Genomic DNA, 26,229 nt, shown 5'->3' with positions numbered 1-26,229 from the left:
TGGTTTTCCTTCCCTTACTTTCTCCTTTCTCTTTTTCTTTCATTCTTTTCTTTCTTTTCTTGTAGCATATCCCGATCAACTGTCGAAATTTTCACCGGGGCCCCGCACATCTCTTCCTATCGAACTAGATAATTATCGTCATACTGGATATACCAACATGCAATAGATAATGCCAAAAAGGTATGAATGTATGAATCGCCATGCATACCTGGTCAGGCTATTTCTGAAATTTTGGAGGCATGCGATTCCTACTATTATTTCTCCAGAGAAAGTGACCTACCTTAAGGATTCGATATGATCAACCGAGAAAAAGAATAAAGGATTGCTCTGCTTTATAAGTACCTTTATGTTCTCCATCGCACCCAAAGTGAACCACTATGGAAAGGCTTCCTGCGGGATCGTTCGTTTCATCTACGAGTCCAAGTGTCATACCTTTCAGACACCCGTGCCCACAAACACAGGGCTGAAAGAATATAACTCAAGCCCTAAGATACATCGTTTACCCAGTCTCTGGCAAAGGACTACCATAATTCAGAATCGATCATGCTTTCTCGACCTGTTCGATGCCAGCGCACTCTTGCGCCATTGGGATGGCAGGTAAAATGATTTATCACAGGATTTCACTGTCCTTCTCGCACGTTGGATGTTGGTCGCTCATCAGTGACGATGTAGGCAAGATTTGATCAATGTGCTCTTCATATTAGCACCACCGCATAGGTAACTCAAGGACAACCCAAGTTTACCGATGTCAGTGTGGTATATATTAGCAAATTAGAGCTATTTATATAGTCCCACTATATTACATCCCAATCATAACTGTCTAAATCCACGGATTACCAAGTAGTTTGGTCCGGAAGATATTTACTGTCTCAAGAATGTAACCTTGTATCCAATAAGGAGTACAAGTCTGGAAAAGACCGTGTCTCCATCAGCACTTGTGTCCCATTTTCTGCCTATTTACCCACAATTTGATCAGGAGTATTTACTTAGTGCCTTGGCCACCGAACACGATGACACCAGGAAACTACGATGCCAGCATGGTTCCGCTTTTATGTACGAGGACCCGCCGGACTCCACCCGCAGTGAAACTTTATCGACATCTTTATAGTGGCTTACTGCTAGCTGTAAGGATCCTGTGCTACAGCAAAGAGTAGTATTATAGAATCGATGCAAGTTGCCCTTGATTGTTCTTGTTTATATTGTGTCTCCAGAATGACATCTAGCTACTGTTCCGCACGGGGGAACTTCGGAGAATATTCCCGCGATACTCGAAAAGTCACTCTTGGGAAGTGGACCCAGAATCCGAATTCAATGGATCTGATCGACCATGAAGCTGAAATAGGAAGCCCAGTCGATATATGATTCACTAGCGTGGTTGCGGGCCGTGGCTCAATATAAGGTGTACATTCCCCCAAGCTCCTTGATGTTACGTATCAACCAGCCTCTGCTCACAATGGCCAGCAATTTAACCTTCCCAGGCCATCCGGCCAACATCTCGCAGATCCCCTCCGCATTTGCGATCCACGACAACAGATTCTTCAATATTATCGGCTCGGCTCCTAAGCTGGAGGTCCTTTTCAAGAACGATGATGTCCCCTTTGCGCACGAAGCGAGCGTCTTTATCCCCTCTACCGACGAGCTATTCCTGAGCAGCAACTTCTTCACCGACCCCATCACGAACCATTTAACGATTCAAATTTCCAAAGTCAAGGTCAACGCTCAGCCGGTTACCAGTGAAGTTATCAAAACTACTATCCCAATGGCGAACGGAGCGGTAAACTATGGCGACGGGATCCTCTTCTGCGGCCAAGGAAACCAAACCGAAACGAGCGGCTTATACCAGATGTCAATTGAATCTCCGTACGAGGCAGAGCTACTTGTTAGTGGCTTTCACGGTCAGCAATTCAACTCACCCAATGACGTGGTCGTGCATAGTGATGGGTCAATATGGTTTACCGATCCGATCTACGGTTCGAAACAGGGGTTTCGCCCAAAGCCGCAGTTGCCGAATCAAGTCTATCGGTTTGATCCTGTCACAGAGAACGTGCGAGTCGTCGCTGACGGATTCGGTCGGCCGAACGGTATTGCTTTCTCGCCGGATGAGAAGACGGTGTATATCACTGATACGGGGTCTACTCTGGGTGATGGCACCAATGATCCCACGGGGCCGTCCACCATGTATGTTAATCTCCTTATCCAGCCATCCAACCCAACTTTCCCTTCTAACTGCCTGTATTAGCTACGCTTTTGACGTGTCTATCCTCAACGGGGAACAGTTCCTCACCAATCGGCGTCTTTTCGCCATGGCTGATACCGGTGTCCCTGATGGAATTAAGCTGGATATGGATGGCAACGTTTATGCTGGCTGTGGCGATGGCGTCAACGTCTGGTCGCCAGGTGGCGTCCTGCTGGGAAAGATTCGGATCAAAGATGGAGCGGCTAACTTTTCCTTTGGCCGTAATGGCCAAATGTTTATTCTTAGCGAGAATACGCTCTGGACTGCTCAGCTGAGTCGTGCCGTGAAGGGTGCCCTACTGAAGATTTGAGAGGGACTCAGAATCCAGTCAAGGATCGCTCACTAATGTAGTATTAATATAGATCGATAATTGTGTAAGCATATGACATTGTAGCATTGCAGCCTTTTAACAATTGGCGCCACACTATGTATCTTGAAGTAAAAGTTGAGTATCCGAACCAGGCATTTTTGGCCAATAAACACGACATTAACTTGCTTCTTTCCACATCACCACAAAATAGTAGAACCGAAGTTTTCATGAAGGCCTAGATTGAGGGCTGAAGTTGAAAATGCTAGACCCCATACTAGCCTCCACTGTATAGTGATCGCAAGAGGAAACAAACCGAGACTCTAGATCAAGGCAAACACCTCCTCTCGGCCCAGCGCCTTTTCACTCTTACAGTCCACCAGTGCCTCTCCATCCATTTTACCATGAACATAAGCTTCACCGATCATCTTAAAGCAGGGCTGCCCTGCTCTTTTTGAGGATTCTCGTAAGATCAGCGGGACACTGCAACCATACAAGATGCAGATGAAGTCCCCTCGTTTGGTGCCTGGCGGACAGAGTCCAAAAAGACCATTGTCAGCCCTAGAATCTCTTTCCTCCCCGCCCAGGCTCTCAGTAGTTTCCTCGTTGGATACCGACTCTGCATCTGCTGTAAAGCGTGATGTTGGCACCTTGCCTGAGCTTTCCGGGGTTTCCTTTCCCTGAGTAACATCCCCTTGGGCAGCTTTCATCACTGCCCGGAAGAACCTCCTGTTCCACGTAATATTGCGGACTCGCGTGAGGTAGCCCCGAAGCATATCGGATGGACCTTGCAGTAACTGACCGACGTTGAGATCGCCATTATTAAAGGTATCGGCAATCTCTAAGCATCGCAGACACGCTCTTTGATACCAGGCCGGTGGGATTTGACCTTCAGAGTCTCTATCTGCTATCAGCGTCCGCCATATGTGGTCTGGTACACTTTCAGGGCTCTTGTTAATGCCTGGCCAGCCACCTATGTCCCGTAGGGATGTTCGTGGAATTAGGCCTGGTGCATTTACCAATGATACATGCTCAATGCTGGCTAGCTTGAACCCCTTGGCCCTTAGGATAGATGGCGTGTCTGGGATAAGTTTCAGCTCAGACGATGCCGTCTCCGTTTGTGCATGCAGTGGCGAACTGCCCTTTTGGTGAGAGCCATGTCCATCTATTTCGGATGTTACCGGCTCATACTGCGTACCACCAGAGGCGTTATAGCGGGATTGGCCAACGGGCCCTACCAGAGACTCTCCATTCTTCCGCCCGTCATAGACCTCTTCTGGCTCGCCGAACTCGGAATCACGGAGAAGCCGAATCCATGAGGGTAAGGGTCCTTTTGCGGCCTTCGGTGGCATGGCCCAAGAGCGGCAAATGATATCCAGCGATTTTGAAGTCTCGATACAGTATCTAGTGAAGTTCTGGTAAACTTCAATCTCGTCTAGTCGGTAATCAATGACGAGTTGATGGGATGTTGTTTGTTGCTCGGGCTCCTTCTTATCGACATACGCAGCAACGTCTCGTGTATCGCGGGCGATGGACACAAGGCTGTACACAATATCACGCGGGTCGGTAGTGTCAAAAGTATTTAGAGAGGTAACTAGAGCCTCGATTCCCTTGAGAGGTCGAAGGATTTCACCACTTGGTGTTCGTAAAAACAGCCTGCTTGTTGCTTCAAGCAGAATGCTTGCCCCGAACGACTGGACTTCTCCTAACGTCTGCGGACCCTCCTTCCAAGTTTCAAAATCAAACAACTCTCTAATCTTATCCCGAGTTGCTACAAAAATCGAAACTGCGTCCGCAAATTCGGCCCATTGCACGGTCTTGGTACCGCAGTGCACTGCTGCCGACTTCGCCAGTGAGATCTCCTGAACTACCCAACGACGAGAGAACCAGCGGTCTCTCATAAGCTCGGCCAGAGCATACCAGTTCCCAGCTTGTCCCTTGTCGTTCGCTAACCTCTCGAGAAAAGCGAAGTCCATAATCTTTGTGATAAACTCCATCGCGCGATCACTTCTCCCTTCGCTATCTGCCTCACCGAGCCACACACACACATGGTTCGCCATCCGGTAGATGGCGGCCATTTGCTGGAGTTGCTCTGTCTTCTCCTTTTGGTCCTCCTGGTTGATGCATATTGCGTCGGCCCATAGAGCGACCGGTACGTCCTTTCTTCGTAATCGAAGCAATGCCTGGAAGAGGTTCTTCCGAATTGGCATCTCTTTGGCGTGTCGTGCAACATATTTCCACTTGGTGGCCTTCTGCTTAGAGCCCGGGAAGACCAACAGTCGACGCTGGTCCAAATCGGTCCCCCAGCAATACGAAAGTGCAGCATAGTTGAGGCTGCGGCCTTCATTAAGGGATCTAGCCTGAAGTGTACAGACAAGAGGAGAGGATGTGTTCTTCGCGGGATGTAGAACAAGGATCCTGAGTTGACCGGGTTCAATCGCATCATATGAGAACTGAGCTTGCCGCGTGCCGTTGTAAGGCTTTGCACCGTTGGACGAAACCCTGGCCTTTGTCTTCCGTGGAATAGACCGTTCCAGGTACAACTCCCTCGCAAACACGTCTCGTATGGCCTTCGCGTGAAGTACCCTCTTTCTGATTTTCTCGGCCTTGATCAGCCTTTCTCCTATGTTCATCCAGGCGCGCTGTACTCTCTTTTCTTTGAGTACTGATGATCGTTGTCGTCGTGCTCTCATCTCTTCTGGTGTGTATCCAGGACTGTCATCTTCTTGTATTGTTTTGCTTACGTGGCGATCCTCCGGTGCCTTTTCCAGCAACTTCTCTGCGTCGACTATTGTCTGTAGGTTGTGATCCTCCAGCGCCTTGATAAGTACATTCTCCACATCGCTCACCTTGTCTCTTTTCTCTTCGCTTAACTTGCTCTCTTTCTTCTCCCATTGGATTATGTCTGGCAATCCCTGAACTTCAAGATCCCTCCCTAGGGATTTCAATCGATTGAGATTCCTGACTCGTCTGTCACGAAGCTTCGCCAATGTCTCATTTGCTTGCTCCACATGTTTGGGAAGCCCCTGACTCCTCCCCCAAGCGCTGTCCCGATCAGGGTCCCGAAAAGCCAAACGACTAGTCTCGACTTTAGTCTTCTCAGGCAAGAGCGGCAACGAGGTCCGCTTCCCCCGAGCCCCAGGCGTAGAGGAGGTCTTGTTCCCGCCGGGAGCTTCAGGGGAGTCGGAAGCATCGCTAGAATCTGACGGATCTGATAGATTCTCCGAGTCAGATGACTCCGTTAGAGGCGAGTCCGATTGGGGCGTGATAGTCACAATGGAGCGACTGGAGCGGGTACGATATGGTGATGCCAACATCTTTCCAACGGGTATAGCTTCACAGCCAAACTTGCAAAGGATGAACAGTTAGAAAAATGGCTGACTTCCGGCTGAAAGGGCATTGTCATGAGGGGTAGCTGTGCGGCTTAGCCTCAATTTGTAGGATTCAGTTGCTCTAATGCAAGCCAGTGTTTAGTCGTGAATGTGGGGTGGCTGTGCTGACGATTCATTGGGTAGGGTTTGTCTTGATACGGGTCGTTTGCATCTCAAGTCGGAGCATGCAAATAAGACTTGTTGGGGTTGGTCTGTCTGCTCACGGCTTTGGTCCCAATGTAATCCTATTTCAAAGGATGTTTATGATTGAGAAAGGTATCGTGGAATAAACATGTTGAACTGCAAAGATAATTGAATTCAGGCGTCCAATCTTCTATCGCTTGAAATTCCAAATCGGCCTATTTACGCTGGCAGCCCGACCGTACAGCAACTGCCAAGTCCAACGCTAACTATGTACTATACAAAGAGTCACGACTCAACAACTTCGTTATCCTTCCAGTGCCATCATTAAATATGCGAGTTCCGGCAGCACTCCGACTGCACGACGCGAGAGGCCGCATTCTTGCCGGACGGCACATCAATCGCCGGGTTTTCGGTGAAGAAATCTGATGGGCGGATCATGAGCTGGAAGATCTCGACTGGCCTGTTTATCTGTTAGCATGAAATTTCCACGGATAGGGAGCAGAGTCAACTTACATAACGGGCCAGTCCTCCACACGAGGGTTATGAGTGATACCGAACGTGCTCCACACAACGACATCCGTGTTATCGACGGCCTCTCCTCGCTTAACGGCGTCGGCCACACCGTCCACCTCGACCTGGCTCTGCAGTGTGTAGCGACCGCCAGCATACAGCTCGGCATCCCGGTACTTGGTAACCCAGACATGGTGCTGGGCAAACTGGGCCCGGCGCGCCTGGATGGAGTTCGGGTCCGCCAGGAGCGTCTGGGTGGCCAGAGGGGTGAATTTATAAGCCACAGGCTTCTGGCTGATGGGGTTGGTCTTGTTCGGGTTGACCATCTTGACCACTCGGTTCAGCTGCGGCGCGGCATCCAGATACGTGGCGCGCTCGATCGTCTGATTCGTAACCCTGTAGAAGTTACCGTTGGGGTTGGTGGCTTCGTTCATGGGCACGGGATGGGACTCCTCGATGACAACGGAGTTGTTCGCCCCGTCCACGGCCGGATCCATACGGACACAGAAAATGTGCTGATGGTTCTGCGCCAGAACACCTCCACTGACCACGTTTCCGTAATCGCTCGTCTTGCCCGGGTCAATGTTGACCACGTTCAGAATACCCGTGGCCCGCGACTCGACCGTGATGCCGCCGGCTTGGTCGAACTTGTAGGCGAAAATGTACTCGTAGTTGGCGAGGGTGATGATAAACTGCACGACGAGCTCCCGGTGGCGTGTCACGACAGCGCGGCCCGTCCGCCAGTTGGAATGCTTCCAGCCAATGCCGTTGTCCTGCTCGTGGAGGCAGATGGCGTTGGGTAGCTTCTGGGCCTTTCCGTCCGCACCGGTGATCACGGCATCGAAGTACTTGATGACACCCAGGCAGTCGCAGCCAATCGACAGGTTGTTGGCCATGTTCCCGCCGCCACCATCACCGAAATCGAAAGCCTGCTTACGATGGTATGGGGGCCGGGGATCGGCGTATGGGACCGTCTGCTACTGTCAGTACTTGCGTAGGCGTGAGATTAAAATCGGTTCACTCACCATCTCACTGATAGCCAATCGGTACATGACACTGCGGCCGTCGTACCAGACATCGTGGATCGTCGCACCCTCGCGCGGGTTGAAGGCGACACGGAAGCGCCACTTCTGCCATTCCACGAGCGATTCGTTGGTGATCTTAAACGAAGGGCCTTCAGGCTGCACCACGTTCAGGGGCTTCAAGTCTTTCCGGCTTCCGTTTGGAAGCAGCTCGGGCACATAGTCGGAGTCCTTGCAATGGCCGATGATGTCCCGGGAGAAGGTCTGCTCGTGCAATCCCTCGCCCTTACCGCCGGTCGCGGGACGGTCAATGCGGACGATTTCCTGGGTGACGGCGTCCATCACCGGGATGATGGGCAGGGGGTAAGAGTAGAAGTTCGCATCTGCGTTGTTCTTGGCGGCGTTTGTGGCAAAGCACAGGGCCTGGAAGAACCGCCGGTTGGGGTCGGAATAGTCTCGTCCACCGTATGGCCACGGCTCAATGACAACCTCGAAGCCCTTGGGGAGGTCGAAATCGGCCATTGCTTTCTGGAACAATGGGGAGGCGTGACAGCGCTCGACCAAGACGTCGAACTCGGCCCTGTCAGTTCAGGTTAGCCATCTGTTGACAATGTATGAGTCCGGCCGAGACGTACAGAGTCAAGGCAGCATGATGCTCCTTGCCGATAATCTTGTGCTGCACGCGCTTGCGGGTGTTCACATCGATCTCCGCCTCTTGATAGACGGGAATGCGGTCGCCGCTGATCACGTCGTACTGACACAAGGCCAGACGAGCGGGACGAGGAGTAGTCGGACTGAGACGTCCCGCATGTTCCAGAGCCAGGAACTCTTGTAGTTGCTCCTTGGGGGGTTCCGACAAGTAGATCTCGCGGAAGTGAAGGACTGTATTCGGGTGGGCAGCGACCACGACGTCGCGGGCAATGTTTGTCTCCTCCTCGGAGAGAATGGCCAGGGGATGAGGCGCCATGGTAAATGTGAATGTGATGAGAGTCTGAAGAAGACAGAGGACAAGAAGTAGGGCGAGGCGCGCTTAATATGCTTGAAGTCAGCGTAACAATTTCCAGATCGAGATAAGCCCACATATGGCTGCTCGGAACGTCGGAATGCAGTCCGACGGTTTCCTTCGGCGCGCGCGGAATCCTTCCTTGGAAACCCCGCAGATTGGCACCGTTGCCTTATCGATCTGATACGCCATTGATGCATAGCTTAACTATGGAGCATGTCATTCCCTGGTAGTACCCTTCGTATTTCTGACAGGGACAGGGGCTCCGTGGAATTTCCTTATCCTCGGCCCCCGAACCCCTCTCTTAGTCAGATGTATACTTTTGTATCATTGGTGTTGCACTTTACTTATCATTCGTAGCTGTGGCTAATATATATTCTCAATGACCTTGGCCATATATGCGTCATGAGTTGTACATCAGAGGGCGTCCTACCTACAGAGTCTTCATGATTTTGGTTCTTCTCCTAGCCGACTGGTTGATTATGTCCAATATCATTTATCGCGCGTGAAAGATAACAACAACAAAAAAACCCCAACAGAATCGACATATAATCTCTGTATAACCTTGGTTATGTCATTCCAATATGACTCTAGAATATAGACTATAAACAGAAACAATTCTTAACATGTCGTGTCCAGCAGTCCATGCCTAATGATATGACTAGTGTATTCCGTGAATCACTACCAACAACAGGACACAGATTAGCACCACCCTGGAATATAATGCGAAACCTTTTCTAGTCAACTTACAGCCCAGGCAAGCGCGCCACGGTCGTTCTTGACGTGTTCAGCCAAGTTGAAGCTCCTCGGCGTTGCCCAATTTCCATATTGGTCTTGAAGCCATCCTGCGGTCAACCAAGGAACACCGTCCCGGAATTCTAAACTGACATTCTTCGCGGTTTGGGTGAAGTTCTTGCCTGGAAAACAGAACTGACCTAAAGATATCAAAAGTATTCTCGGTCAGAAATAATCATGACGGCGGCTCAAGATCGATAATCCATACCATTGTGATTACCAATTTGCTCGTCAAGAAATAGCACCCAGCGATCCCCCGCAGAAGCATCCTCATCATCTGTCTCAACGACGGCAGAGAGCATGGCCTGACCCTCATAGGGCTCGAGACGAATATCTTTACAGGACTTATGAAAAGACATGCTGGTTTTCTCTGTGAAAGACTTTGGTACGGGGAGAAAGAGAAAATCGTACAAAGGGCTGATGTGAAGGAAGGGAAATTCCACCGGGGGGCAGCCAGATTTAAAAATGGGGACTTAGATCGTGCAAAAAGATCGTGTTGTTGATGCCTCGCATATCGATCATGATTGGGAACCACTGTACTGTACCAAGAGGGGAGGGAGGGAGGCTACGATGTTTTCGACCATCCATACTGGACCAGATTCGTAAAATGGAAATGATAGACAACCATCCCCACGGGGATCATCTCAATCTGTTCAGCTGCCCCGTCATTCAGCTCAGTCACCGCAGATTGACTCCCTAAATCATTTCGCTCTCGGCCTCACCGAGTTTAATGGAAAAGAAAGGGAAAAGAAAAGCCAAAAGAGCTGACACAGAATTTCTAAATTCGGCTTAGCCGTGGTTACCCTGGGGGTGTATCATTTGCATAAGACTATAGACTATAAATAAAAATACTGATCAAGATGATGTCCAGCAGTCTCTATCTAACAATATAACTGGTATATGCCTCCAATTACTGTCAAGGGAAGGTCACAGGTTAGCACAACAACATTAGAATCAGACTCGAAAGGACCTCGGATTTATATCCAACTTACAATAAAGACAAGTTGGCCACCCTGGTTCTCGATGTGTTCGGACAAGTTGATGCCCTGACGCTCTCTCTCATCTCCACCGGCAGTTGGAAGATCTGCCTCTAACCAAACCCCATCGTCCCGGAATGACAGCGCAATGTTTTCAGCGCTGTCTGTGAAATTGGCGCCTTCCCGACTGAAGTAACCTAAATACATCGGAACAATGCTTGATTAGAGATGATCATCATAGCCTCTCAAGATCTGAAACTTACCATCGCTATTGCTGATTCCCTCATCAAGATTTAATTCGGCGGGAACATACTCATCGTCACCGACTCCAGCTCCGGCAAGGAGTACAGTATAACCGTCACGGACTTCGATACGAATGTCCATGCAAGATTCGTGGAAAGACATGGTGGTTTTCTGTTTGAAATTTAAGATCAGGAGAGAGGATAAGATGAAAGAAGAAGGAAAGCAATTCCAACAGGGCCACGAGATTTAAATACCCAGGGCCCATTCTACGAGGGGTAGTACTGTACAGAGGACTTGGCTGCTTGGCTTCCACTTCATCAACGCCCCACCATTCAGCTGCCCCACTATTGAGCTCCATCAGCTGCATAGTATCTGATAATCAGGACTCAGAAGGTTTCATATGTGATCTGCCTAAACACAGCCAGTGCAGATCACTGCCTTGAATTATTTCTCTCAGAGTGACCCAAGTTCCCCACATGGTTGCGCACTCCAAGGGAGGATAGACATCCTTACAGCATACGTCAGGTCCCAACTGCATCAGAACATAGATTAGCGGACACTAGACTATTGGTCTTCAAAATTAGGACTTTATCTAGAATGTCAGGAGCCTCTCCCAGTGTTAATATAGATCTTGATCAAGATACTATTTAAAGTATGTTATTTCCTTTTGAGTCGGTGGTGCAGAGACTTAGTGTGCCGGTGGCAGCTCCCGAAGTCTCAAACAGATAGAGAAGTCGATCCAACGTCCAACAGTCGCGTGCTGGAACAATGGTCCAGACCACCAAAATTCTAATATCAAGAAAGGCCAGCATCCAGCTGTCATAAAATCAACCCTTCAACTATATCTAGCATCAAGCTGTCAGCTTATGAAGACCTGGAAGCGAAAAGCGATATACAATTCATCCATACCCACTGAATCCTGCCAGGCCATAACATATCTAGAATGCATTTTACAGACACGCCAACAGAATCTGTATCTTGCAAAGTTCATTTTCTGTCTCTCCGGTCAGAGGAGTACATCGACCTAAGTGTGAATCCAAGTGGAGGGAGGAGCTATGTTAGATCGCGTCACGTGATTAATAGATGAGTATAGCAGCAAACACCTAGGTAGACGAAGCTGGTGATCGCCTATATAATTGTACTTTAGTGAGGCTAAACAGAACGTTCGGCTTGTATGGACCATATCAGGACCACTTTTGTATTATGTGTGCTTCATGTCTTGCCAGAGATGATTCGAGAGCTTTTAAGAGTGCCTAGAGTGGTTCGGGTTGGCTCCGAAACCCGACCCAAACCCGCCCCGACCCGATAACCACTTTAAGAGTGCTAGAATTGGGGTACTGGCAGGCTCTATCATGTTAGTGACTGCATGCTTTTTGCCAGCAGGCATGGGGTAGTATTAACCCCTGTACGGAGCCGAGCCGATAGCTATTCATATATGCAAAAGCAACGGGGACGCATTCCTACGTTCATGCTTGGAATGCTACCACGTCTATTAAAAGCCACTCAATTCCTGCCATCTCCTTATTTCTCAATCAGCTTTACCTCTCACTCATTCGATAACAACTGTCCTGGAGTCTTTTAATCATGACATCCAATACCATTAGTATCCAGGAGATAGAAAGCCCCCATCAGCCTCCCAGAGACACTGGGATGATGTTTGTAGGACTCCAGGATTCAAACCAAAGACCGTCAATTGGATTTGTACGCCGTGTGCAATAAGTGGCAGGTAAATTATCTTCGTGTGATAGTGATAAAGGTGCTCTCCACTCGGTATGGCGATCATATCTGCTTGTGGAGAAAGCACCGCTCGTATCCTTTTCAGTCTAATCCCTTTCGTCACAATTTGCAAGGCACCCTTGGCCTGGGTCACATTCACAATGTACAGGCAATAACTTGTTCACCTAGAATATTTCGCCGAAACTCCGTTCACTAATTCTTCAAATCCACTTATGCGAGGTAGTAGCCGATATGATTGTGTCTCTCCATATGTTTCGGCCAAGAGACCGCACCCACTCTGGTGATGAAATAGTTTGTGTTCAGCGTTTTGGCCCCCTGATATTGAATATATATTGATTACCTCATGATATGCCAATGCACTAATAGGAGTCTCTCTCGTATAATAAATGAAGGGGAGCAAAACTGGCCCACCCCTTCCCCATGGGAGAAAGCTTCGTCCAATAATACATATTTCTCGGTGAAGTACCCAATTTTCTGGACATTATTACCCAATCAGGCTCCTGAGATTCTGCGAAGTCCAGATAGACATATTCCATCCTCGTGTTTGCCACAGAATCGCCCACAAGGCATTGCAGATCACTTCGTATGGCTTGAATGCTCGCTATTTTAGGAATTCATGACACATGAGCCTCAGCCTTGTGAAACTGCCCTTGGGAAATATAAACTCGCCAGTCCCGCCCTTTACTTTTACCCTTCAAAGTATCCACACATCACCGTCAAACTTAGTCACATTTACATACTCCCCCCAAACAAAATGAAGTTCTTCAGCACCATCACCCTCCTTTCCACAGCCTCCCTGGCCCTCGCCGAAGGCTAGACACCAGAGAAGCACACGAAGCCAATCTCGCAGCGCGAGCAGCCACCGTCTGCGGATCAGGATACGAACTGAACAAAGCAGTTCCCCTCCCAAAAGGTACCGACCCCAAGCAACGATTGGGCACTCTTTACACCTATATCGGCAAGGATAAGGGCTGCGCCATCCTCGACAACAATGTCGGCAAAGCACAGTACATGTACATAGGCGTGTGCGACACGAATGGGAAGCACTGCGACAAGGACTCCGGTACATTCAGCCAGTATGCGGGACCGATCTATATCAGTAACTTTGCCTGTGCACCCTTGGTCGCGAAGATGGGCCAGAGCTCGAAGAGTCTTTACATCGACTATAAAGATGAGTACGCCTGGGCGTGTAACTGAGGACCTGTTTGTCTATGGGCCCTGTTTGTGGGTTCGTTGGGTTGATAACTAGGGTTGGTTCGGGAATGTCTTTCATGTTTGTTTGACAATATGGCGGATTGTCATTTCGGAAAATGTTGCGAGTCCACTGCTGGTTGGGGGCTGGCATCGGGTTATTGAAACGCGTCCGGATGTTCCAATTCTTGCTGCTAGTGATACTCAGTGCTTGAAATGTATATGGCGAGCTTTGTAGCCTTAGCCCTCCTGCCAAGACTGAATTGCAAATCGCATGATGTGGATACCGTGCAAAATATCGAATATAACAGTACAAAAGAGTAAAAGTAGCCAAATGCTACCTCATAGTTATACCCCATAGAGTTATGGCTAATAAAGTATAGTTAGATTTCTAGTATTTACTTTTGATTACCAGTATTCTGCTCAGATATCTCGCGATTTAGCTAATGATCTGTATTTCTGTATGCTATAAAGAGTTAAGGATCTGGAGATTATCTGCGGTCGCTATATATAAGCTACTACGACTTCAACTGATATCAAAAGACTAGCTCTACTGTAGATCAATATCGGCCCAAAAAAAGCAAATTACTCCACAGACAGCCAAAATCAATCAATCAATAACAAGCATCAGAAGCATCCGATCGGGCCCGGTGTATGAAACCGGAATCATGCTGGCGACGAGACCATCTCCCCGATTTCTGACGTGTGTGTCTCTTCTATTGGCAGCGGCCAGAATACGAGCTCCACAATCCCCCGAAACCAACATAAGAACGGCCAATGAACCTTGGACAAAGGCACTGTGAGGTATACAGCCTCTTCTGTACTGTCTAGTCTTTCACTGCACGTCCTGGTGAGCGATGAGTATAAGAGGATAGATGTCTTGCTCGATTCACACTGATTCACAACGGTTTCTCTCATTTTCATACATCTGAATGCATTGACGAGACAAGCTTCTTCCACGATCCGAAGAATGGGGTGGTCACTGGACGCAATTATCGCCCTCACTACCTTACTGATCACCGGGCCACCATCGATTGTTCTACTCTGGGTCCATTTTCAAGGCTGCAGAGAGCCTGCTCCCTCTTGTCAGTTGTCATGTTTGTTGATAAAATGAAACACAGGGAAGAATACGTTACCGATAGCTAACTCAGTTGATTAGACAGAGACCAGTCTGAAGCCGCTCTGCTATGGACGGTAGAGAGTGAATATACTGGGTATAACAAGCAGAGTCTAGAAGATGGTCTCATTAGTTATCGCACACCACCAGGTTAAAACTCATAGTCCTTATTCGTCTTCGCGCTGTCTTCAAAGGAAATCTTTAGACGACTAACGGAATTAAGTAGATTCGATAGAAAGACCCATCATCTGTCGAAGAATCACTGCAAAAGTCTTCGCCTTTTATAGATCGGCCGGGAAGTGACCATTAATCTCCACTGCGCGGAAGACCATGATTGAGCGGACGCACAGAGAGGGCAATGCGCAATAGGAGAAGAATAGGATTACAGGGGAATTCCATCTCTTGTTTATATGGCTATCAGCGGAGTTAGCCGGTAACTAGGGAGGTCGGAGCTTGGCCGCGAGGTGATAAGCGATTGTATTAATATGACTGGCCATACCGGCAACTCAAGTTTCCACCGCCGCTCTTGGCACAACGCCGGCAGTTAGAAAGACAGCGGGGAAATTATGAAATGAGGGGATGCGGAGGAAAGATGTGGAGTTGGAGAGAGGTTGATTGCCGACGCTGAGGTTGCATTGCGACGGTCGCGACGGACGCGGTGGGATATATAAAGGATGGCGGATGTACCTAGAGGCATTTCAGTCTTGTCCACCCTCTCCTTGGCTACGTCACTGCCTGTCTCGCATGAATAGGGCCTGCAGAAAGAATTGTACTTCAAAATGAGAACCATTGCCTCCACGGGTCTCTCTCTCGGCCTTGCCTCTATGGTGAGCGCTGTTATGTATGGATACAACCACGTTCCTTTCGTGCCGGACACTGAAACAATTGCCGGTGCTTTCGAGAACGTCGACGACATTAAGCTCCTGTCACCAGCTTTTGTCACACCCGATGTCCGACTTCCTGGATTCTCTAACGGCACTCAAGGATCGTCTTCTCAAGACGACATGGGTGAGTGTATAAGATTGAGGGCGCACACTGGGTCATTGAGACTGACACATGGTTAGAGGAATTTCTCGAGCAACTGGCCGATCGCAACGATTACATGACCTATCGCACCGCTAACTTCACCTCAGAGGAGGGTCGGTCTTTCCCCTACATCCACCTCTCCTCCGGTCGCAGCAGCTTCCTTCGCCGCGATGACTCTGTCTCTAAAGTGCGCGTGTGGATCCAGGGCGCTGTTCATGGCAACGAGCCTGCAGGCGACGAGACCACACTTGCACTCCTGGGCAAGTTCGACGACGACCAGGAGTGGGCTGCCTCGATTCTCGACAAGCTGGAGCTCGTCATTCTGCCGAGGTATAACCCCGATGGCGTTTACTACTTCCAGCGCACGCTAGCGACCAACTACGACCCTAACCGCGACCATATCAAGCTTGCCCGCCAGCAGACGCGTGATATAAAACAGCTCATGAACAACTTCAATCCCCATGTGATAGTCGATATGCACGAGTACGGCGCCCCGACTCGTTATGGCGAGGGGCAGTACGTCCCAGGGTCCGATGGTCTGTACTCGGCCGCTAAGAACCTCAATATCAATGAGCGTATCCGCAGCCTCTCCGAGAAGCTCTTCGCTAAGAATATTGGCAAAGATATGGAAGCCGCTGGTCTTCGCGCCGAGCCATATGTGACTGGCTCTTCTTCTTCAGATCCCAACTTCGTCGCCGACTTCGCCGAGGCGGGCACTGATGGCAAGATTGGTCGCAATGCGATGGGCCTCACCCAGGCTGTCGTCTTCCTGCTTGAGATGCGTGGCATTGCTATCGCCGACCAGGAGTTCCAGCGACGCACGGCCGCCGGTCTGACCATGCTGGGCAGTATTGTCCAGACGGCGGCCGATAATGCCGACAAGGTTCTCAAGACTATCGAGGGCGGTATCAAAGAGTTTATTGCGTCGGATGACGACATCATCGTCACTGACTACAGCAAGACTGAGATTCGTCCCTTCACTATGGTCGACGTCAAGAATGGTAGCGTGGTCCACCCACCCGTCCGCTTCGCATCAACGACCCCTGCCCTCGCTAACCTCACTCGCTCCCGCCCTGAGGCCTACCTTATACCTGTGGCCTGGGCTGACCTCGCCGAGCGCCTCAAGGTGGCTGGTTTGGAAGTAGAGACATTGGACAAGCCGTTTGAGGGGACCGTGGAGGTCCTAAATATTACATCGGCCGAGGTGGACACTTCCTACTACGAGGGCGTGATTCGCGTGACGACGACGACAGAGGCAAGTGAGCGCGAGGTAAGGCTGCCAGAGGGTAGCTTTCGCGTGAGCACACGACAGAAGAATGCGGCTCTGGCGATGGTGGCGCTGGAGCCGGAGAACATTGACTCCTATGTGTCGTTCAATATTGTGCCAGTGGAGAAGTCCGATCAGTACCCTATCTTTAGGATACTGTCTTAGATATATATCTTCCGTTGGATGGGAATATATGGTGGCGACTGTAAGGAGCGAAAGAAGTGGCGCATACCCGCCAAAAGGCAGCGGCCGGACAGAACTGTTATGTGTTTTGCTGGGCACCTCGAATAGACTCCGTGCAACTCTTGAATTACGTTTTAGCTATTTGGAATATGAAATGTGTGGGAGGTAGAAATCCTCAGACCAGCTCAGGACTATTATACGCGCCATTAATTCACCATGTCCAGGTATGCGATACCTGGCATAGACCTTCCTAAACGGAGCGGGGTCTGATGCCCTCGAAATGCGACGTTTCCTCTATTACAGAGCTTTCCGTCGTGTAAAGATGAAAGTAGTTGCACAGCGTGTAGAGCTAGAATCGCATCGGGTCTTGGAAGATAGGTCCCAACTGCGTGGCAACACGAAAGATTTGGTGTTATTTACATGGTTGGTAAAGTAGCCAGATATTGAAACGTTTTGCTTCATGTGAGTACGCACACTATCAAAGCTTTCATCAATTGTTAGGATAATAGACCGCTTGGCGAGCAGGAAACATCGTGCAAGGATGAAATCCAGTTCTTCTGCAGAGAAGAAGTGAAGCGTAGACAAGCAAAAGACATGGTCTACTGGCGTATTATAGTGAGCCAGAAACCGCAACATGTCCTCGAGAATGACATCATCATACCATCCACCTTGTCTACACACGTTCAACATTCCGCTGGAAACATCTACTCCGATAAGTCGGGAGATACGATGTGCTTCTTGCTGGTTTCCACGGAGGATGTGACCTAGAACCCCAGTTCCACATCCAAGATCAAGAACGCTGCCTGATATGGTGCCTGCGATCTCCAATATAATGGAGCTGTTTAATTGCAGAGTATCGTACCACGGAGCTTCCTGGTCATGAAACTCTGCCAATTGCTGTCTCTTGTCTGCGCGCTTTTCTGGGTGATGAATGGAGTAGTTGGTAATAAAGATATTCACAGCAGCCCTGTAGCCCCCCGGTAGATCTCGGACGACGTCTTTGTCTTCAAATAGTGATCCCACGGGCAAGAAATACACAGGGAGAGGGTCCACCTCGATAACATACGCCGTCCCGTCTGAACCAACCCGCAGATCGACATCGCAACCCGTCCTGGTGGTATGCATTTGGCACGTCCGGAATGCTTCCACTGCCGTATCCTGGAGATGCCGATAGAGCTCGGGGGAGTTTTCTTCATCCAGAAGTTCGTAGGTAGTCCCAGAGTCGAACTTGACATCGAAGGTTAAAAATTGCTCCTTGCCAGGGAGTCTTTTCGTGTGTTTGACAACCTGGGGGCTCAGAGGTACAGGAACGTCGCCCATCGCAAGCACGGCTACTGCATACTCTTCCCCATCGATAAATTCCTGGACCACAAGGTCGCTGCTATTTCTTCCCGCAGCCTCACACTCTCGGACATAGCGATCTGGATCGTCTACACCCAGTGCTCTTGCCCTTCGTACGCGGGAATCCCTCATTTTACCATGCAGACGACGGATCGTGAATTCCAGTTCTTCTTCCGTGTGGCAGATAGAATGCTCGTTGACAAGCTGGCTTGCATAATCGATTGCCGGTCTGACAAATAAAGGGAAGTTGGTATTGCCCGGAACCGCCGGGGTACCCAAGCGTCTTGCTTCGACATAAAACTGGTACTTGGTCCGCTCTCTCTCGAAACTCCGGATGCCTGCAAATGGCAGATGCAGAGATTCTAGGTATTTAATTGCAGCTATGCCAGCGAAGTTGTCGCCAAGCATACCCCACATGAAGTTGATATAGAAGTCGAAGCCTTCTGCGACAGCGGCATCAATTTGAGCCTCTGCAGTGTCTTTTTTGATAAATCGATGCTCAAACGTGTGCTCGGCGATATATAGGCCAGGATCGGACCATAATCCTTCCGTGTCCTCGACGCGACCTTCTGAAGCGGAGTGCAGGACACAAATCTTCATTGTTAGCTGTTATTACTGCTGTATGATGATTTCTTGATTCCCAGGAAAATATGAGAGACTAATATGTAACGTGAAAAGATCGATTAAGTCTGGCAAACGCGGGGTGAGGTCAATGCGGGTAGGGTAGCCCAATCATGGAATCGACAATGTGCTGCCATATGTACGACTTACACCGTACGAACAGTAACACCGTATTGATTTGCATATAATATCTGCCTATTATTAGACAGGCTCGTCAAGGAAAGGAATAGAGGAGGCACCTTTCCGATTTTATAACGAAGGTATACGCAAGCTGTACCCTAATCAATCATGTCCCAACACGGCCCAAAGTCACAACTCCGAGCATACTAATTCGTCTCAGATTTTTTCCTCTTCGCAGCCGCCTTGGTCTAGATACATGGACAGAGAATAAAGCGGTTCATGGCCAGACGAGAATTCGATATCAGAGTTTTCTTTGACTTGAAGAGGTGCTTCCGATTATATTATATTATATTATATTTTTTTATTGCATGGCAAATATTCCCTCATTATCAAATTGTTGGTCATGGGGGCAGACCAAAGACTAGTACATACATATTCAACTCCTGTCGAAGAGCTAACACATCCACCAAAAGTCGCGAAAGAGACACCCTACTCAACCCCATACTGCTCCTTAGCATCCACAAAAGCCAAGTCCCCGAAACTAAAGCTTGCCAGCAACAGCGGCGCATCCCCAATCTCAAAGAAAAACTTATCCATTCCCCGAACCTCGGGATCCGGCTTATTACCATCGTCATCATCCGTATCATCCATGTATACCACGAGCAATCCCCGATCGGCCCAGTCTCGCGTCGTCACCACGATGAACGCCGTTGGATACCATCCTAGGTTCCCCTTTGCCTCGCCGCCGGAGATGGGAGTGATTTCCTTGTCTAGGTCGACATGAGCCTGGACGACGTCCTTGAGTGTTTTGCCGGCTAGGTTGTGGGCTTTTGGAGAGCGAACGATCGGATTAGGGCTGTCTTCGAGCCATTCTTTGTTTAGCGTGGATAGGAGCTTGGTTATCTCCTCTGGTGAAAGGTCAACGAGTGTGTACAGGGCGAAGGAGGCCTGGTCCCAGCTGTAGTCGCCGTAAACACAGAGAGCGGGGCAAGTGGGCGGGAGTGAAAGATCTAGGGACATGCTGTTGGCTGGCTGTTTTGGCTGGAATGTTTGTGAGGGGTTTATTTGCCAGTTTTCGACTCCAGGCTGCTGTAGATTGAGGTCGATGCTTTGGAGGTGGAAGTGAAGAATTACAACAGCTGACGTCGTAGAAAATATTGATGCATGAATGCATGGACTGTAACCTGAATTTAGTTGGTCAGATTTAGGTTGGGATCAGGTCAGGCGGCAGCGATGGGGGCCAATAGCACTGCTTTCCGACCGCTTCAACCCTAATTGTTGGACTTCGTCTGTGTTTTGGCAGTGAGGCTGGCGATGAGATCATTATTTCTCCTCAAAGCCAATTGAATCGCCATGATCATGCATGGGTACTGATTGGCCATTGTCAAAATGCACTCAGCTCTCTTCCGCGCTCCGTCTTAATGCGTAAGCATAGACATTAGTACCGAGGTTATACCACGAACCCCTGCAAGGGCACAGCCTTACTGTCCTTTCCAGGGCGTATTGCTTACCCTCTCCACCTCCTTTTTGCTGCGTTTTGCTTTTTCTTTCCTCTCGGCTTCGATTGCCTGTCGCTTATCATGGCCGACTAGCCCAATAGGGCAATTGTCGTGCCTCTCAATGTAACCCTCTTCTCATCGCCGAGCCAGTTTGGAGCCTCACACGCTGTTGTGTTTGGGGTCCCTGACGCGCGTATTACTCCTGCTTAATAGAGACAAATATATGCCTCAGTTGATCTTCCAACAATCTGCGCGTCCAGACACCCCCTGATGAACGACCTCGCCGAAAATTCCGGCATCTGACTCAGCCAACATAACACTGTAAGCCATGAAAGGGCAGTCATGGAAGGAACAATGAAACCGTGGACCCATAAATATGTAGCCAAGAGCACAAAGGAGCCCCTATTCAATACAATGATAGATGCAGATGATCAGCGTCTTCGTCCCAACATGCAATGTAGTCATCAATAGCTCAAGGCGCCCTGCAGCATGAATGTTACACCATTTCGAATCTTCAAGTTAGCGCACATGCAGGACCGTCACTCTGTGAATCTGTGATCAGGTCTATACACAGCCGCGTGTAGGTTGGGCTGAGTGAGAACGGGTTGTTCTCCAAGGGTGTCTGAGCTGAGATAGAAAAGTTGTAGAAGAACAGGAAAGACATAAATAGGGCCCCGACTGCCAGCAGCAACGAGATCAAGAAGCAGTACAAGGTTTGCAAATTTCATATTCGCAAAGAAGAATTCATCGCAATCGCAAAGCCGACATCATGAAGCCCTCCCTGCTCTGGCTTGGTCTTTGTGCCCTTTCACTCGGCTCACCAGCCCCCGACACTCAAGCTCCAGACGCACAGGTGGCTGCTGCCACCGCGAAGATTCTGACTTTTGATTGCTCTGATGGACAAGTCGGCGGTATGTCACCCAATCCTCTACCAATCTCCGAGGAGCAGGAACTGAGAGTCTAACTGTACGCAGATACATGCTTGAATATGTGCTACGGTATGCTTCCCCTTTCATATATAGGGAACAAAACATAACCTTCTATGGCCAGGCGCAAAATGCAAGAAACTCGGCACTACGCTTACCTGGGATCACCCGAATAAATCGACCGAGGGTAAACGTAGCCGTCTAGCAGGCTGTGGGTCCGGCAACCGATGCAGCAAGGCACCCTATGGCAAAGGGTACCAGTGTGACGAGTTTCCGTTCAAGTCTGTCAAGCAGGCAGACAAGGGCGGTCAGGTGAACCGATGCGTCAAGAGCCACTACAACAGCCGTTCGTTCAACCCGACCTTCGTCTTTGCGAAATAGTGGTTAACACAGTACAGGTCAAGGGCACGTCCTGCAGAACTTCTACTATTCTCATGGCGAGTTCAAGAACAAAGGGTGCAAAGGCAAGGCGCCGTGCCAGTTCAGAATTGGCTTCAAAAGGTTTAGTAAATACAAGTACTGCAAGAAGAAGCCAGACTGCAAGAACGACGGGAACGAATACACCAAGAAAGGACCAGCGAAGCGTGAGGAAGAGGTTGACACGGGTGGCTACTACCGTCTTGCCAGTGGTGATGTTATCTTTGTTCCTGATGGAGCACAGGTGGGAGATTTGGTCTATCAGGCTACCTTTTCTAATGCCACGATCGGTGTTGCGGACATTGATGGCGTGGAAAATGAGAGTGATGAGGGCGAGGGCGACGAGAGCTACGGTGACGACCCATTCGAGGTGCAGGAAGATCAGATTGTTGAAGAGGTTGCGGATTATGAGTAGCTATTGAATTGTTTTTCATAGTCAGGTGGTTCAAGAGCTACATCATGGAAAGCAGGAGGGTCTGTACTAGTATATCAGACGTGCCGACGGACGTACATATATAGAAACAGAGTTTAGGGTAGGCATCAAACATCGTTTTTTAGTATTTTAACTGACCTCCGGAACCGCACTAAACTACCTCTCGTCTCGGCTCTGTGGCCTAACACACGGTGCACATAGACCCTCGGGGTCGTTCCCTACCCAGACACATTTCATAGGCCGGAGCCCCGTGAGTCTATCCATGCAGCCAGTAACCTGAAATTTTCATCATCATCATCATCACCATCATCATCATTGGAACGCGAAGAGAACAAGCCATTATCCAAGGATTCCTTATCATCTATATCAAAGCTAAAAACTCAAAGAGGCATAATAGTGAAGTGGCCTAGTTTGTCGACTCGACGATAGGTTATAAAACCTGTTTGACGTGAAAGTCACTTCATGCCTTTTGCGACGTCGAGGCGATGGTCGTTATTGCAGCACCTCCCTCACCCGATCTCAAAGATACAGAAAATACATCATGGCCATAACGGTGACATAAGCCGGGATAAGCAATAAATGTCCACGATACCCAAGAGGTGCAAGCCTTTGACGGGCATTGTATTGTCGGACTTCCTCGCAAGGAAATACTGCACGGACATCACTTGGATGAGTGTCTAGCGTAACATCGCGAGGGGGATAGTGAGGCGGCCAAACCACGCACCGAAGTGTAGCCATGTGGCAGGACAGTGTGATGTAGCATATGAGGGTAACAGGAGGGAAGAGAAGGGTAGTCATTGCGTGAATCTGCCAGCGGGAGTTGCTCTCGACCGAGGCTATGGCGGAATACATTACTCCAGCCAGGGTTCCGAGCGTGAAAAGTAGACTAAAGCCGACTCCACAATCCCATAAGTCACACTTCAGCCGTGCAAGTCGCGTAGACATGTTGTTGGCGTTGTTCCAATTGTTCTGGGAGTTTCCAGTCACTAGACACCTTCCGCCCTGTGACCCGAAGAGATGAAATCGAATAACGGCGCATAGTTGATCTTTCGAACCGATCAGACATTCACATCAAAATACTGTCATATGAACCAGACTTACCAGCACACATCCAAAAATCGTGTAAGTGGGCGAACGTTGGTAGTCGGAATCCCGTTGCTGCCGCTTTGAGCCATTCGTATAACCACACAAACCCAAAGGTGACCAGAGATATTGCAATTTGAAGTCTTAGGAACATGCTTGGCACTAGAGGTTTCCCTGATATCAAAGCAGGAATGATCATGGCACACCCGACACTGTGGCTAAGAGGCCCCCAAAGGCACGCAAGGCCAATCCATGTCAGAAGGGACCTCGAGGCAGGCGGAATAGACTCCTTACATGCCGCCCAAGGAGTGGCGATCATTTGGGTACAGCCAGTCACCCACCGTCGCCTCTGCCGGACGTGGCCTTCCAAGGAGGTCGGCACGCGTCCGAGCTGAAGCATCTCTTCCAAGGCTAGGATGCGTTTTCCATGTGCTGGTAGTATTACTGATAGAGTAACATCCTCGATTTCGTTGATTGTAGGAAAGCCCCCCACTTGGACCGCCAATTCGCGGCGCATAACAAACCCAGAACCGGTTGCTATACTTGACCCCAGTTCGTTTCTTCCAGGGAAGATAATTTCCCGGCAAAACGCTAGATCTTGGCCAAGCGGATCTCCGAGGGGCAGGTTATAAAAGTCTTGTTGTGCACTCACGAGTCCAACAGTATCATCTTTCAATAAATGGGGAAGCGTGGCGCGCAGGAAGTTCGGTGCAGGAAAAAAATCTGAATCGAATCCAACAATGAATTCGGGTGGCTGTTTCATCTTCCCATGGATGTCAAAGAGGGCGTAGTTTAGGTTTCCTGCTTTGGCGAAGACTTTTTGGTTCGGCTTAATTCCTCTACTATAGTAGAGGAGATTTGGCCAAGTATTGCATAGCTTCTCCACCCACTCTCGCAACTGGATTGAATTCCCATCGTCCAGAACGAGAACCCGAAATGAGGACTGGGGGTAGTCGATGACACAAATAGCGCGTATAGTATCAAGAAGCATATCTAATGGTTCCCCACAGCACGGCAGCAAAATGTCTACTGACGGCAACGCAGGTTCCATTGCCAAATGAAGTCGCTTTGTAGTTTTGCCAGGATTTCGAGGGAGCTCTATGCCCAGAGATTGATCTATAGTCATGACAAATTTACAGTTTCGTTAGACAGTCACGGCACCCCTGTTGATATTTCCAATAGAACAAGAGGCATACATGAATAAAGGAATTCAAATATGAAGATCATCCACATCCAGCAATTTGTCTGAGCTGCAAATACCAAACATGACAAGCGTGTGGCAATATAGACTGTGAGAAATAACAATCCTGCTAGACGAACGCGACCAGCATGTTTCTGGGCGAAGGGTGTGAAGGCTGTCTCCATGGCCACGGATTATACATAAATATCTTGTCCAATCCGAAATTCATAATCAGAGAAAACTAGGACTTGAACAGCGAGATGTTGTGGTGGGTTGGTCAGACTCAGCAGAAACAGTCGCAAACCCGATCACAGCATGGGAGAAAACAAGAGTGTGAACATGGAATTCGTGAGCTGGAGGCCTCAGCGCAAAATATAAATCGATATTTGGGGTGGGGTCCTCAGCCATTGAGAATGGGGACATATCACATTGGAATGCTTGAAATACCCCTTTGTGGACAACGGCAAGGACAGCTCACTGGATATCCACAATCTCACATAGCCGTAACCATTGAAGATCTCGTCCGTATGCATATCAAGGTTTAGTGGCGGGGCGTTAGTTCGTATCTCGGAAGGGATAGTACGTGGGACTATTATCTTGAGATACTATTACCGCCAACTTTAGATACTGTTACTCCACTTTTCAGCTGAATGCCAGCATGCGTATCGCCGAAATCAGGGTTATGTTGGGTCTCACGTGCTGTCTTTAACTCGTGTTTAGGTATAGAACTGCACATGGATCTTCTGCGTTAAGCATTTCCCAAAGAATAGTTTAAGCTCCGCTCATAATCAGGTAATGCCCATTTGACCATCCACTCCAATTTTAGCACCTCTTCAGCAGTCAGCCGCTCTTTCGGCCCGAACGACAGCATTTGGCGCATCAAATCCAGGAATGCAGCTTTTTCGTTTTCTTCAAACTCGTCACCCACTTTCCGTCTCCACTTCTGCACACCGACCTCAAATGAGTCCTGAAGCGGAGGCCATCTATTTTCTCTATAAGATTCCGTTGGAGACCCCTCCTCATTGAAGAATCGGGATTGTCCTTCCCACTGCCGCCACCACCCCGAAGGCATAGGTCCAAGTACATCAATGGACTGAGATACTATCTCATCCTCATGCACGAAATCGGTGCTAAAAATCGCTTTCATTCCCACGATCTCCCAGATTGCCGGAGCCAGACTCCAGATATCGGAGGGATATGCCAGGGGGGTGTGCGGTTCGAATTTGGCTTCTGGAGCTCGAAACGAGGGTGGCGTATGGCAGTCTTGCCCAAGACGAAATTCTGCAGCGGGTGAAAACGCCTCACCCAAGTCACTCAGAAGCGGGTGCGCGTCAGATAACGAGAACTCTTCCGCATATTTCCCTAGGAACAGCGGCACCACCGACTTAGCTGGGACATTAGGGGGTAGTGGCTCCCCGTCATCGGGTGATAGGGACTGTCTCAGGCTTGCCATGCTTTTCATATAATTGCTCGATGGATA

At 49.3% G+C, this 26,229-nt stretch overlaps 12 protein-coding genes across 12 annotated transcripts; 4 read left to right on the top strand and 8 right to left on the bottom strand.

The window, feature by feature from the left end:
* Positions 1-1,453: 1,453 nt before the first annotated feature.
* On the top strand, positions 1,454-2,546 carry ANOM_002317 (SMP-30/gluconolactonase/LRE family protein; the record flags this gene model as incomplete). Its single annotated transcript, XM_015547574.1, has 2 exons — positions 1,454-2,178; positions 2,240-2,546. The coding sequence occupies 2 exons, from the start codon at positions 1,454-1,456 to the stop codon at positions 2,544-2,546; spliced, it is 1,032 nt and encodes a 343-aa protein (XP_015410606.1).
* Positions 2,547-2,866: 320 nt separating this feature from the next.
* On the bottom strand, positions 2,867-5,860 carry ANOM_002316 (HET domain-containing protein; the record flags this gene model as incomplete). The annotated part of the gene is made up of 1 exon (XM_015547573.1): positions 2,867-5,860. One exon carries the CDS (start codon positions 5,858-5,860, stop codon positions 2,867-2,869), a length of 2,994 nt encoding a protein of 997 aa, XP_015410607.1.
* Positions 5,861-6,382: 522 nt separating this feature from the next.
* ANOM_002315 (putative copper amine oxidase) lies at positions 6,383-8,617 on the bottom strand (the record flags this gene model as incomplete). The annotated part of the gene is made up of 4 exons (XM_015547572.1): positions 8,226-8,617; positions 7,594-8,170; positions 6,572-7,542; positions 6,383-6,518 (listed from the first exon to the last, which is right to left on the bottom strand). The coding sequence occupies exons 1-4, from the start codon at positions 8,555-8,557 to the stop codon at positions 6,383-6,385; spliced, it is 2,016 nt and encodes a 671-aa protein (XP_015410604.1). The 5' UTR covers positions 8,558-8,617.
* Positions 8,618-9,334: 717 nt separating this feature from the next.
* ANOM_002314 (CVNH domain-containing protein) lies at positions 9,335-9,747 on the bottom strand (the record flags this gene model as incomplete). Its single annotated transcript, XM_015547571.1, has 2 exons — positions 9,335-9,528; positions 9,597-9,747. 2 exons carry the CDS (start codon positions 9,745-9,747, stop codon positions 9,335-9,337), a joined length of 345 nt encoding a protein of 114 aa, XP_015410605.1.
* A 618-nt stretch (positions 9,748-10,365) lies between these two features.
* Positions 10,366-10,770, bottom strand: ANOM_002313 (CVNH domain-containing protein; the record flags this gene model as incomplete). Its single annotated transcript, XM_015547570.1, has 2 exons — positions 10,366-10,562; positions 10,629-10,770. 2 exons carry the CDS (start codon positions 10,768-10,770, stop codon positions 10,366-10,368), a joined length of 339 nt encoding a protein of 112 aa, XP_015410602.1.
* Positions 10,771-12,192: 1,422 nt separating this feature from the next.
* On the top strand, positions 12,193-13,542 carry ANOM_002312 (uncharacterized protein; the record flags this gene model as incomplete). Its single annotated transcript, XM_015547569.1, has 2 exons — positions 12,193-12,263; positions 13,137-13,542. The coding sequence occupies 2 exons, from the start codon at positions 12,193-12,195 to the stop codon at positions 13,540-13,542; spliced, it is 477 nt and encodes a 158-aa protein (XP_015410603.1).
* Positions 13,543-15,432: 1,890 nt separating this feature from the next.
* Positions 15,433-17,111, top strand: ANOM_002311 (M14 family metallopeptidase; the record flags this gene model as incomplete). The annotated part of the gene is made up of 2 exons (XM_015547568.1): positions 15,433-15,661; positions 15,718-17,111. 2 exons carry the CDS (start codon positions 15,433-15,435, stop codon positions 17,109-17,111), a joined length of 1,623 nt encoding a protein of 540 aa, XP_015410600.1.
* A 315-nt stretch (positions 17,112-17,426) lies between these two features.
* Positions 17,427-19,070, bottom strand: ANOM_002310 (uncharacterized protein; the record flags this gene model as incomplete). The annotated part of the gene is made up of 1 exon (XM_015547567.1): positions 17,427-19,070. One exon carries the CDS (start codon positions 19,068-19,070, stop codon positions 17,427-17,429), a length of 1,644 nt encoding a protein of 547 aa, XP_015410601.1.
* A 630-nt stretch (positions 19,071-19,700) lies between these two features.
* Positions 19,701-20,231, bottom strand: ANOM_002309 (uncharacterized protein; the record flags this gene model as incomplete). Its single annotated transcript, XM_015547566.1, has 1 exon — positions 19,701-20,231. One exon carries the CDS (start codon positions 20,229-20,231, stop codon positions 19,701-19,703), a length of 531 nt encoding a protein of 176 aa, XP_015410642.1.
* Positions 20,232-21,479: 1,248 nt separating this feature from the next.
* Positions 21,480-22,468, top strand: ANOM_002308 (uncharacterized protein; the record flags this gene model as incomplete). Its single annotated transcript, XM_015547565.1, has 4 exons — positions 21,480-21,621; positions 21,685-21,708; positions 21,761-21,982; positions 22,035-22,468. The coding sequence occupies 4 exons, from the start codon at positions 21,480-21,482 to the stop codon at positions 22,466-22,468; spliced, it is 822 nt and encodes a 273-aa protein (XP_015410641.1).
* Positions 22,469-23,005: 537 nt separating this feature from the next.
* On the bottom strand, positions 23,006-24,695 carry ANOM_002307 (glycosyltransferase family 2 protein; the record flags this gene model as incomplete). The annotated part of the gene is made up of 2 exons (XM_015547564.1): positions 23,006-23,532; positions 23,588-24,695. 2 exons carry the CDS (start codon positions 24,693-24,695, stop codon positions 23,006-23,008), a joined length of 1,635 nt encoding a protein of 544 aa, XP_015410634.1.
* Positions 24,696-25,497: 802 nt separating this feature from the next.
* Positions 25,498-26,202, bottom strand: ANOM_002306 (protein kinase domain-containing protein; the record flags this gene model as incomplete). Its single annotated transcript, XM_015547563.1, has 1 exon — positions 25,498-26,202. One exon carries the CDS (start codon positions 26,200-26,202, stop codon positions 25,498-25,500), a length of 705 nt encoding a protein of 234 aa, XP_015410633.1.
* Positions 26,203-26,229: the final 27 nt, after the last annotated feature.

This window comes from Aspergillus nomiae, assembly GCF_001204775.2.
Source record: "Aspergillus nomiae NRRL 13137 chromosome Unknown contig00026, whole genome shotgun sequence".
NCBI lineage: Eukaryota > Fungi > Ascomycota > Eurotiomycetes > Eurotiales > Aspergillaceae > Aspergillus > Aspergillus nomiae.
The sequence above is the reverse complement of the archived record's forward strand: the minus strand, read 5'-3'. Positions and strand labels throughout refer to the sequence as shown.